Source organism: Trachemys scripta, chromosome 3 (assembly GCF_013100865.1).
Source record: "Trachemys scripta elegans isolate TJP31775 chromosome 3, CAS_Tse_1.0, whole genome shotgun sequence".
NCBI lineage: Eukaryota > Metazoa > Chordata > Testudines > Emydidae > Trachemys > Trachemys scripta.
In genome coordinates, this window is record NC_048300.1 from 130,502,618 (window position 1) to 130,515,170 (window position 12,553).

General features: G+C 42.5%; 1 protein-coding gene across 1 annotated transcript in view; it reads left to right on the forward strand.

Annotated features, from left to right (window-relative positions):
• The window catches only part of FAXC (failed axon connections homolog, metaxin like GST domain containing), a 43,240-nt gene extending 36,991 nt beyond the window's left edge, over nucleotides 1-6,249 (forward strand). Inside the window, exon 6 of the mRNA XM_034765997.1 lies at nucleotides 1,701-6,249. Coding sequence (XP_034621888.1) covers nucleotides 1,701-1,990 — 290 coding nt within the window. The 3' untranslated portion in view covers nucleotides 1,991-6,249. The remainder of the gene's footprint in view (nucleotides 1-1,700) is intronic.
• The last annotated feature ends 6,304 nt before the right edge of the window (nucleotides 6,250-12,553 follow it).

Sequence of the window (12,553 nt, forward strand, 5' to 3'; positions counted from 1 at the left end):
CATTTTTTTTGGTAGCATTCTCTGCTTGTAGGCCTAGGGCAGGATGTCAGGGAGATCTCATTATAATATGCAGGAGAACACTGTCAGGATCATATGACATTTGAAGACAGAATGAACCTAGAAGTTCAGCTAGAGTGTCCTGTCTTTTAATGTACTCTGTAATATTGTTTTTCTATCCAAAGGTGCCTTCATTTCCGCCCTCCCCCCCCCATGAAATTATTCACATTAGTTGCTCCTATTGCTGTACTTGGTAGCTTACACACTACAGCACTCTGTTTAAATAAATTTGGCCTTTGCTCTGTTAATTAATTAATGTTTGCAACATGTTTGATAATGAAATCACTATGGGCTAGATGCTGCCTCTCTTGCTTACACTGAGTAGTATCATATTCTGCAAGTAGTCCCAGTGAAATCATAACCTGAATGACTACTGCAGATACAGGAAGTGGAAGGAGCCCATCTTGACTTTTGGATCCCACCTTTCATTGGTAAGCTGAGCACATTTGATCTGGAGTCATAGACGCATGATAAATTTGAAGGCTTCCCCCACCCCTGAGCCATTTAACATAAATTTTCAGAGCAAAACTGCATATTAAAAAAAAAAGCGATAGACTATAAGGGGGGGCGTGGCATGAAATAGTTTTAGTAGAAGAAGGATAGAATCTGGTTCTATATAAGGGCTAAATATTGTAATAACAAATTTGGAGGAACAGAATCAAATTTGGAATTTTAAACACATTTGTAAAGAGTTTTGAGATCTATTGATGAAAAACACTGTATATAAGAGCTAGGTATTATTTGTTATTATTATATGCTTCTCTTCTATGACCTTGATCTCTGAAGTTATCTCAGGCAAAATCTTAGAGGACCCATGCATTTCAAGAATTAGCCTTATATTGATTGAAACCCAGCTGCCCTACCAAAATGATCAGATGGACACTCCCATCCCCTACAATACTCTCCAGTCTGACTCCCCCTAACCAGACAGCTGCTCATGCTATGAAATACTGCACACAACAAGTGTTTTTCCTGGATGTACTGTTGTGTTTTGTCCTTCACTGAGGTTTTTATAATATTTTCATAAATATATAAGAAAAATACTTTCATTCCATCCTTCCATCCCTAATGTGTACAATACCTAAGGGTGTGCTACAGTGACCATGTAAAAATTCGGTGTGTCAAATGCCAAATTTATCTTGCAAACAGTACTGCCATCTTGTGGTCCAAAACCAAAATTTGCCTCCAATTGCACGACATTCTTTTAATAAATACATAGAATATGTATGGCCAAATTCTGACTTTGGATGCCAGGTTTGTACAAAATGCATAACAATTTTATTGTGACAGATTTATAAAATCAGTAATCTTTTCCCTTTGAGTCACATTCATGAAGATTAATTCTAATTGCTTAACTTTATAGCCACACTCAGACATAATCCTTTCATTTTGACCCTGCTTACCACAGGTACGTTAATCAAGTCACAACCATTTGCATTTTTCCTTTGACTGAACTTGTATACGGCACCGTTACTATGTTTGATCGTATCTTAGCCTTTTGGAAAGAGATCTCTAATGCCTCCCTGGAAACAAGCCAGGAAGATTTCTTTTAAGACAGCTCCTGTGACTTTTCTTTGCAGTGAACATGGTCACAGGATTAATGATTAGGAGTATTTACACTGGCTTATTTTACTATGTTGCAGGTGAACTGATTAACCTTGCTATGTACTGTGAAAGAATAAGGAGGAAATTCTGGCCAGAGTGGCACCAGGACGATGATAACACCTTGTACGAATCTGAGGAAAGTAGTGAAGCTAGCAAGCCTCACACCCCATTGCAGGACTTCAGCTTTTATTCAAGGACAGAAACATTTGATGAGGAGGGGACAGAGAACAGTATTTCTCAAACCCCTGACACGGATTATACTGGACACTCTCTCTTTGATTCTGATGTGGACATGGATGATTATACAGATCACGCACAATGCAAGTGATGTATCCAAGCACTTCTCCGTTTGTGTCAGAAATGCCACTTCTTGGGACCAGTCCAACTTTCCCACGTTCATGCCAGTGTGGAAGAGATCATTGTGCTTGACACATTTCACATGCTACCTGGACTATTTCACTCTTATTTCATTTTGTAAATCCATTCAGATAGAGCCTAAGTTAAACAATTAGAACAAAAATAGGCAAACAAGAGACCCAGAGAGTAGCAGGATCTCAGTCCTACATATTGCTCCCACTGAAAACAGATTCCAAAATCATGCGAGTAAACCTACCACAGGTGGAGCAGAGAGGTCATGAGCACTGCTTTGTGTTGAGTTTCTCATGGTCACAGCAGGGGGTTGATAGAAAGGGAAAAGGGTTTATTGGAATTCCCCTCTCCCTCCTTGGTAAGCAGTGATTGCACTGTATTAATGCAACAGGATGCCAGGGCAACTTTACTCAACAGCTTCTTGCTCTCTGGGTGTGTACGTTACGCATGAGTGTGTATAGGAGAGGAGTAGGGGTTTGGTCTCCAGTGCTTTCACAGACTGTCCATCAATAAAGGCAAGAAGAAAATGTGCTCATGCAAAAAGCAACATTTTATAATTCCTATTCTGTACAATAGCTTGAAATCTTTCAGTTTTATAACTTTTTTAGTTGAAAGGGAGACTTCAAAGTATTTTAAATTATTACCTAACAATCCCCTAGAAGATTGTTTAGGAGTCTTGGCTAAACCCCATCTCAGGTATATATACTCTGCCCATTCAAATTCCCCTTGCAGTTTCGATTATGTCAAGTGTTCTTTCCACTTCCTGGTGCGAACTGTTGTTTGGTCTTGCTAGATACTGTTAAGTTAAACACCTAGAATGCACCTCCCCAGAGTCAACTGCATTGCAGTGCTGGACACTTCAGTCTCTATAGCAGGGATCGGCAACCTTTGGCATGCAGCCCTCCAGAGTAAGCAAACGGGCCCAGCCCGCCAGGGTCCTTACCCTGGCGGGCTGCATGCCAAAGGTTGCCGATCCCTGCTCTGTAGTTTTTGTGTATGAGTTAGCAAAGTTTGCAAAGCACTTTGGAGTGCTGCAGGGTATAAGACGCTATGTAAATTCAAGATACCAGATCCTCAGAAGTGCCAGAGGAGAACTCAACATGGGAAGGCTAGGTAGGTCGTTTACATTGGGTCTAGGGCACCTGACACACTCCCTATAAACAGGTGGGTGGGAATGGGTAGTAGAGAACTAGCTGGCTATGCCAGTTCTGTAGCCTGTGTGGATTTCCCCATGCCAGACTGGATGCTGACACTGATTTCAAGCAGAGAAAAAGCATATGAGGAATTAAAGTGTGTCAAGGTGTTTGTAAATATATTTAAGAAAAATCAGATTTTGGGTCCACGAATCTTGACGGTGTCCCTTAAAATGTTTTATGCATGGCTTTCATGGTTTAGGAAAAGTTGTTACATGAATGGGACCACTTTGCAACATTACTAGTCATGCAGCTGATAAATAACTTGTTCCTGTATCTTGTATTCTGGGCAGCTAAGAGTAAAAGGGGCAGTTGATGACTCGTCTCATGGTTGTTATTGCTTCTCCTAATACTGAGAATTCAAAATAAATGGAGGAGTTTCCCAAAGCTTTAAAAGAAAATTAATTTTTTGTGGATCTTTTCACTAATTGTGAAGACTCCCTCTAGCTTGGAAGATGCTTGTTCCGGGGAATCACAGAGCCGGCCGTGGATCCGGAATGGGAGAGTCACAGTTCACATGTGGAGATCCACAGCCACCCTGGCAACTGCTCCTTGTGTTTAGGTGGGAACCGCTATTATGAAGACAGCTGATGGCTTGCGTAGCGTGGGATGCATAGTTTTGTGTTTGTTTCTTAAAATAGGCCAGACGTTCCTTTGCAGTCATGCTTCTATCAAAGCTTTCCAATCTCACGGATGAGTACGATTCAGGGAATGAATCTGAGCTATAGTTGACTTGCAGATGATGGAGAGGAAGGTGCAATCCAAGCATTTAGGAACCACGTCAGCAAACTAAGCACAAAGCACAGGACACAAAGGGTAAAGCCTTGGAACCAAAAGGACAGACATGCTTGGTCGGAAACGCCTTTGAAACCCCACAGATCATTTAACCCAGGTGTTACCTGAAGAAATTCAGACGTTGAACTCTGACCAAAAGAATCACATTTGAGAGGGGAATTTATTCTTTAAAAATGTCAGATGTGACCCTGGTTTGTATCTGTTTTGTTTGTTTTGTTTATATATTGATTTAACTTTCAAAGCTCTATATTTGAAGGCAGTGTTTTTTCAACTTTTTGATGTCAGGAGCTTGAGTTTCAGGTATCGAGTACACTGCTGAAAACGGATGTCACAGCAATAAGCTACTGTAGCTAAAAGATTAACCTGAGTTATAAGGCACTTGCATCTTCCCCAGTTGTGGAGGCTGACAAATCTGTCTGTGACTGTGGTCCATCATAAAGGGAAAGGATTCAATCTAACCAGAAGCCTAAGGGTTAACTTTCCCCCTCTAAATTCATGGGGTCTGATTCTGATCCCACATTGCTATAAACAGCAGTAACCACTGAAATGAGTGAAGTTAAACTGGTGTACAACCAGTGAGAGAGCAGCATTCTGTCCATCGTGTTCTTAGGTATCTGAATTCTTCCTAATTCCTGACCTCAAGCCTATCTGAACAGAATCTCCCTTATAACTGTATGATATATTCTATACCTTGATAGAGAACTAGACTCGTTTTCACTCAGAATGGCAAATAAAAACCTAGTTAGAGGATATGATTATTGGTGTCTTCCCATCTCTGGGGAGAGTGAAAAATAAAAGCACTCTGGAGCCTTTCACTACAAATGACTAGAATGCTAACAAGGTTCCCTGCCCCCACTGTTGTGTATTCTCATGCATTTTGATGCTTCCATATGTACGCCTTGGAGAGAGGTGGTTAGAGCAAAATCATTAAAAATCTGTGTCATGTCTTGTGACAAACACTTGCTGGAGGTGGTCTTTAGATATTAGAAACCCCACACAACAGCAGGAATGGGAGAGGGAAGGGGATTGAATTTAGATGGCCGATTCTCGGTATCTCCAGTACTTAGAATTCTGTATTACAGAGGCAGGCAAACAGTGTGGGGAGAAAAGCCCTGATCCTACATCTCGTATTCATGTGAGTAAAGCTTACGTATGCTAGTTTTCCCATGGAAGTCACAGACACAGTGACCTCAGTTAGAACAGTGTAAACCTGGAACACCTCCCTGGATTGAAACTGGTCTAATAATATTTGGACCAATGTGTCTGCTGTATCAACAGGTTCATGTGAAATCAATAGGGCCACTTGAATAAAAATTGTTACTCTTAGAATTGCAGATTTAGTCCCTAAAGAAGGAGGAAGTGTATTTAAGATAGAAGTATCTCCATTGAAATTTAGGTTGGAAAAATAAGTTGTGCAATAGTCACTTTATGAGCTAAGATTTTTATTTTTATTCTGAATATCCAGAAATTTTCCAGTGAAGGCTTAACTTGAAACTGACAAGCACAGTAACACATTTTGTTTTAGAAAAGTAACATTTTAAAAAAATTTGTAAGGATCCAAAGAGACTACAAATGCAGCAGCCCTTGTCAGTATCCGCTGCGATTTTCTAGCTGCACTGATTTGTCTATGTATTGCTCAGTTGTGTGAATGTATTTACAACACATGCCATGCCTTTTGTTTCTTAGGAGCAACTCAGGTTTTTTAAAGGAGGAGGTTAGTAACATTTTCCTCATCATGGATAACCTGGAAAAGTGTGCATTTTTGTGTTGCTTAAAGTATTGTTTTGATTTAAAATTTAGAAGAAATTGCAGAAACTATGTATGTATGTTAAATATACATGTACGTCATATTTTCAAGGCATGACAGGAAATTTTTATCCTAAATTTAGCCTGTTCAGAAACAAATAGCAACTGTTTTTCCTTCTAGAGCTGGTCAAAAAATATTTTGTTCACACTTTTTTTCAATGGAAAATGTGTTTTGGCTAAAACAAATGCCTCTTCACAATAAATTCATAAAAATAGTTTTGGTTCAAATCTTTAGTTTTTTGACAAAAAATGAGAAATTAAACATTGCATTTTTACTTTCCTGCTTCTTTTTAAAATGGCAAAAAAGTGAGAGGACAAGTCCCCCCGCTAAAACTTTTTAGGAATTTTTTTGTCAGAAATGCAAAATTTTCATTTCCTTCAAAATTTTTCATGGAAAATACCTACCTCTTTTGACCAGCTCTCTGATGAAATATATCTTTGCTGAGAAGCTCCATAGAGAATCTTAGCCATGCTTCCTCAGCCAAAGAACAAGAGTCATTTGTAATAGTGAGGGCAAGGATAATAAATCAGGGGACAAAATGGAGATTAACTATACAGAACACAGAAGGGGGGAAAATGGAATACCCCTTTGATTCAGAAGGAATGGGTCTAAGGGCCTTCAACTCACTCAGAAAACAGTTACTATCTTCCAGGATCAGGCACTACATGCATTGCCTGCGTAGCAGTCACAGTCCGTGCTGGCTCACAATGCAAGAGGTTGGCCCTGGGAATCAAACGTGGATCTTTAGGTCTGTAATGTAGGATACTGAAACTGGGGCAGCCAGAAGTATTCTTTACTAGAGGAGTATAGTGGATTAGAATTTTGGATTACTTATTAATCTATCAGTATCCATCCCTCTGAATTTGATTGTGGTCCAGATTGTGCCCCCTCCCTCCCGGTCCATATATGGAAGAATCCTCCATACATGGATCTCCCCTCTTCTTTACCGAAAGAGGGCTCAGGTAGGTGCCTCTTTTGCTCCACCCATCCCTTCCCTGGCTGCTGTAGAAGGATCTTTATGCTGCCTGGGCTCTGCACAGGAAGAGGGGGTGGAATTATGTGGTGTTTCCTTCCCCAGCTCTTACAATGGAAAGAGACAATCTGAGCCTCTGCTCTTACACTGTTTTATGTGAGTGTAACTCCATTGACTTCTCTGGAGTCACTCCTGATTTATACCGTCTAAGTAAAATCAGAATCTGGCTCTTTATTTTTATTTTGTTAAAAGTCAGAGCATTCCCCCCCTCAGTTTTGTTTTTAATAATATCACTGTCCAACTGTTAATTATTATTTTAAGTTTGTTTTTATAAAACCCTCTGAGGATGATGAATAAATATTTTTAGCCCCTTTTTCCATGTGGCAAAGGGTGATTAGCTTCTTACGTTTTGCTTGTTTCTTGTTTAACAGCAATTGCAACTTCATATTGTATAGCACCTTGTCATGCTGAAGTGGATTTGTTTATAACCATTAGCACCAACAGCAACGTCAGCAGAGCCCACTGTTTCTGACTACAGTCAGGAGAGGAATCATGCACTGTTGTGTTTAGAAGTCCTACAAAAATCTCATGAATGTTGTGCTAGATTTAAAAAACAAATCAAACGATGTTTAAAAACTGGAGGACTGTCCCCATCCAATTATAACCCTGTAGGTCATGCATTTTGATCTTTAAAACCTTGACAGTGTCCCTTTGAATCCATTTTCTCTTTGAAAAATATTGCCTGAAAATTTTTTTAGCAACAGTCCAGACACAAATTTCCTTTTGTCAGTGGTGTCTGCTCAAGTGATCATGACAGTTTCCTGCTATTTCCATCGGAATGATTTTATCTGTCAAGTAATAAACCTTACAAAATGTTGCCTGGGGGAAAAACGTGTTATGTGGAAAGATCTATGCAGGGGTGCTCAGCAAGTGAAATTCTGTGGAAAGGGATGGACTAAAGTGGATTTTGACCTGAGTACCCCATGGATATGTTTTGTATTCATCAAATTATGCTCATTAAATGCAAAATTATGTTGCCTACCCCAGTGTTTGGGAGGTGGAAACAGATGTACATAATACAGCAATGAGTCACATATATGTACATTGGTGACTGCAGTTTAGAGGAATGTCAAGGTAGCTCTGTCTAACCATCCATAATGTCTCATAGACAAAGTTGACTATGTAGATCTTTGAAGCACCCAGTTACAGTATGTACAGTAGCTTTATAGTGCCATAAATTGCAGGTATTCTTTAGAGCTAAATAGACAAGATATTTCTTTTGATAGGTGTTAACTATTCTGTGAGGAGGTTATTGGGCTGTCCTTTCACAAAGATCTGTGTTTGTTCTGGAGAACTGTCGGTGTGTTTATTAAAGGATGTTAGACCTGGTAGGAGACTTTTGGAAATGGTTTTTGTCCAGACAGCCTCACAAGGAGTTTAGTTTTAGACTTATCAGTGAGCCTGATGCTGTGAGATACTGTGTGCCTTCAATTCCAGGTACAGATGGGGTTGTCTGGGAGAGCAGGGGCTGGAGTCACTGATCCAGTCCCATATATCCTGAGTTCCTATCCTCTTATGTTCCAGATTAAATCAGTAGGAGCTGAAGGCACCCTCTGTACCTCACAGAATCAGGCCCATGTGTGGGTGGGATGGGAGAACTGCTCATTCTGGTCTTAATTTCTTTGCCTTAGCGGAGAGACATGTGCAAAAGTAATCAGCTCTGACTCAGCAGTTTTGAGGACTCCTTACTTTGATGGTCATCATGGAGGGCCTCTCTTTCATTCCTTTTCTGTAGTCAGTAACACAAAGTGCTTCTTATTTGCATAGATTTTGAAGTTCCATGATTCGGTACTGGGAAAAGAAATGAAGCATGTGTGTACAGCACAGGAATCTTATTGCTGAATCTCTAGGGCCAAACCCTGTTTGGCCTGCTTATAATTTAGTCTATTCTGCATAACACAGGCCATATAATTTCACCCAATAATTCCCACATCAAGTCCAACAATGTGGGGTTGAACTAGAACATACGTTTTAGAAAGACATTTAATTTTGACTTAGAGTGAAATCCTAGCCCCACAGAAGTAAATAGCAAAACTCCCCTTAGCTTCACTGAGGTCAGGATTTCACCCAAAGGTTCCAAGAGATGAAGATTCTGTCATATCCCTTGTTACTCTATTCCAATGGCTAATAACTCTCACGGTTAACAATTTGCCTCCATCAGACTACTCACTGGCGTACGACAAGCAGGGTTTAGCCCTTACTTTTTCAACTTCACTGTTTGTAATGGTATTCTTACAGAACAGTGTGTTTGCGTGTGGTCCTCCACCTCTCATTATAATTTGTTATTCTGACTAATCTTTCCTAGAATATACAGGTTGATATTTTCAGAATATTTGAGAATTGCGGGACCCAAAGTTTTTATAATTATAATATATAATCCAACCGTGTTATGGACAGAATAGAGCAGTGGTTCTCAACCAGGAGTCCAGGGTCCCCTAGGGGGCCTTGAGCAGGTTTCAGGGGCCCAGGGCCCAAGCTGGGCCAGCATTAGACTCGCTGGGGCCCAAGGCAGAAAGCCGAAGCCCCACCGCATGGGGCTGAAGCCAGGTCCCTGAGCCCTGCCACCCAGGGCTGAAGCTGAAGCCTGAGCAATGTAGCTTCGTTGTGGCCCCTGTGGCATGGGGCCCCGGACAATGCCCTGCTTGCTATCCCTTAACACCGGTCCTGGCTTTTATATGCAGAAAACCAGTTATTGTGGCACAGAGGGGGCGTGGAGTTTTTTATAGCATGTTGTGGGGGCGGGGGTGGGGGGAGGCTCAGAAAGAAAAAGGTTGAGAACCTCTGAAAATAGAGTATGTGTGTGTTGGGGAGGGTGGAGGGGGGTTACAACTGATTATACGGTGTACAAAAGTTTACCAACATCATGAAGTAACACATTGCTAATCGGGGAATCTAGTGGTACAGCTGCATTCCATTGTTTGTGTGTGAACCTACATGAGACATAAATTATTTTAGCATAGTTATTACTACTAGTTTATAAAGCCATATTTAAACTTGTACACTTGATTGTAACATAAATTTAAATTGTGCACTATGTTGATCAATGTATATACATATGAAAATCTGTATATTTGGTCTTAATGCTGTATGTAATTGATGTTTAAATGATAGCAAAAGGATATAAAATACTTTGCTGTTCATGTCTTTATTCAGAATAGCTCTGCAGTTTGCAAATCTTCATTGTCTAACTATTTACACTAGAGGAATCTCTGAAGTGCTGACAGTTAGTATGCATTTAAACGATCCACTTATAGACCAATATATAGATACTTGTTGTGTGTCTGAGTTTAAGGTAATAATCTAAGCCCGGATCCTACAAACATTTAAGCGCGTATATACCTTGAAGCACAAGAATAGTTCCATTATAGTTAATGAATGAAATCCTGGCCCTGTTGAAGTCAATGGGAATTTTGCCATCGACTTCAGTAGAGCCAGGATTTCACCCAGTGGCACTACTTATCTGCCTAAAGTCAAGCACATGCTTAAGTGTTTGCAGGATTAGGCCTTCAATCATAGAGAATGAATTTTTCAAGTATTCTGGTTACCCAGTGGAATTTCAACCTAATGCATTTAAATGGGAAATAGAACCTGGAGAGATCCCCCTCAGACACTGTTTTATAGTCCAGGGCTAGAGAAATCTTCCAATTCCCCACTGCAAATGTACTGCTGTGGGTAAAGCGGTTGGGAGCTCCTTGAAACCTACCTTCCTCCCTGTTTCTGTGGCAGTTTCTAATCCAGCTGGCTATATGAGCAGAATACATACAGGGCTACAGACTGGAGTTTAAGATAATCAGAATGGCCATCCTGGGTCAAACCAATGGTCCATCTAGCCCAGTATCCTGTCTTCTGACAGTGGCCAATGCCAGGTGCCCTAGAAGGCATGAACAGAACAGGCTATCATCAAGTGATCCATCCCCTGTCGCCCATTCCCAGCTTCTGGCAAACAAAGGCTAGGGACACCAACCCTGCCCATCCTGACTAATAGCCATAAATGGACCAACCCATGCTTTGTATCTTGGCTCTTTCAACGCAACTTAGCCGTGAGGATGTGTAGCCTGACCCCAACGAGCCTCCGATGGATGCTTCTCACTCTGAGCAGCACACAGACGTTGGGTGGAACAGGGAGCAACAAGGAGCAAAAACCAAGGGGAAAAAAAGGGAAAAAGTGAATGCAAATAGACAGCAAAAGTGAGAGCAAAAAACAAGACAAACCTGGAAAAGAGCAGTGGAGACAGAACAGGAGAGGAGACGCGGAGACAGAATGGACAGAAAGCAGTAGGGACATGGCAACTGTTCCAAGCATAGTGAAATGGGGTACTGGGGCAGCGTGGGTGTCCATCCTTGAAACTGTCACAAAGTTGTTCTTCAACAATAGAGGTTGGGAACCTCTGCCCTAGGCAGGCCCTACAAACAATGATCTGTTACTAACCAATGGAGATCACTGACATAGCCTATCCCAGCACCACTATTGTAATTGGATGATCATTACAAAGTAGTCCAAGCCATGATATTTAGTGCTGTATCAGGATTCAGGGGAATGGAGCTGAACTTCCCCAGTATTTGGGAATATTTGAAGCTGAGGTCTTGGGGATGCAAGGTTGCATCTGTCTCTTTAAAGACTTCTATTCCTAAATGAAGTAGCTAAAGAGTACTGTTACCTGCACACTCTAGGGCAGTGGTGGGCAACATTACCCTGATGGGCCATGAGACAGTTCATTTACATTGACCGTCCGCAGGCACGGCCGCCCCGCAGCTCCCAATGGCCGCAGTTCGCCGTTCCCAGCCAATTGGAGCTGTGGGAAGTGGGGACCATAAAGGCAAAACAATAAAGAAGTAGATGTTTCACAACCACAACTGGTGATAAATGATTCCTTGCCAGACAGAATGCTATCAAACAAAGTTTTCTTTAAACATCTTAAGATCTGTTTCTTTATCTGGTGGTGGTGGGTACTATTAGGACAGGACCGCCTTAACTTAACAGCCTGATATTTCATTGTTTTAATGTAATTTAGAAGGAATGTGAGGATGTGACTTTCTGCCTCTTGGCTCATGGCTGTTGTTGTCCTAATATGGCTGCAGAAAAAGGCCTCAAACCTTACAGTACCTGGATCATTTCTTACAACTTCCTCTACAGCAATAGATCCTTTTGAGAAAAAAGCCACAAGAATCAGTTGTTTAACTGGGGAAATTGCCCCTCTCAGTAGGGTTACCATATTTTGAGCCTCCAAAAGGAGGACACTCCATGGGGCCCCGGCCCCGCCCCCAGTCCTGCCCCAACTCCGCCCCTTCCCCAAAGTCCCCGCCCCAACTCCGCCCCCTCCCCTGCTTCCTGCGAACATTTGATTCGCAGGAAGCCTGAAGCAGGTAAGGGGGGTGTGGGGGGAGGAGGCGCGGCCCAGGCTGGCCCCCCGGCGTCTCCAGCCTGGGTCGGTTCGGGCCCTGGGGTGCCGGCCCGGGGCCCGGCCCCTGGCCGAGCACCCCCGGCCTGCCCAGCACTGCCGGTCCCCGGCCCGGCCTCCGGGCCCCTGGCTGAGCACCCCCGGCCCGCTCAGCACTGCCGGTCCCCGGCCCGGCCTCCGGGCCCCCGGCCGAGCACCCCCGGCCCACCCAGCACTGCCGGTCCCTGGCCCGGCACCGCACCGCCAGCCCGGCGCCCGAGCCCCCGGCCCAGTCCCCGGCACCGCACTGCTGGCC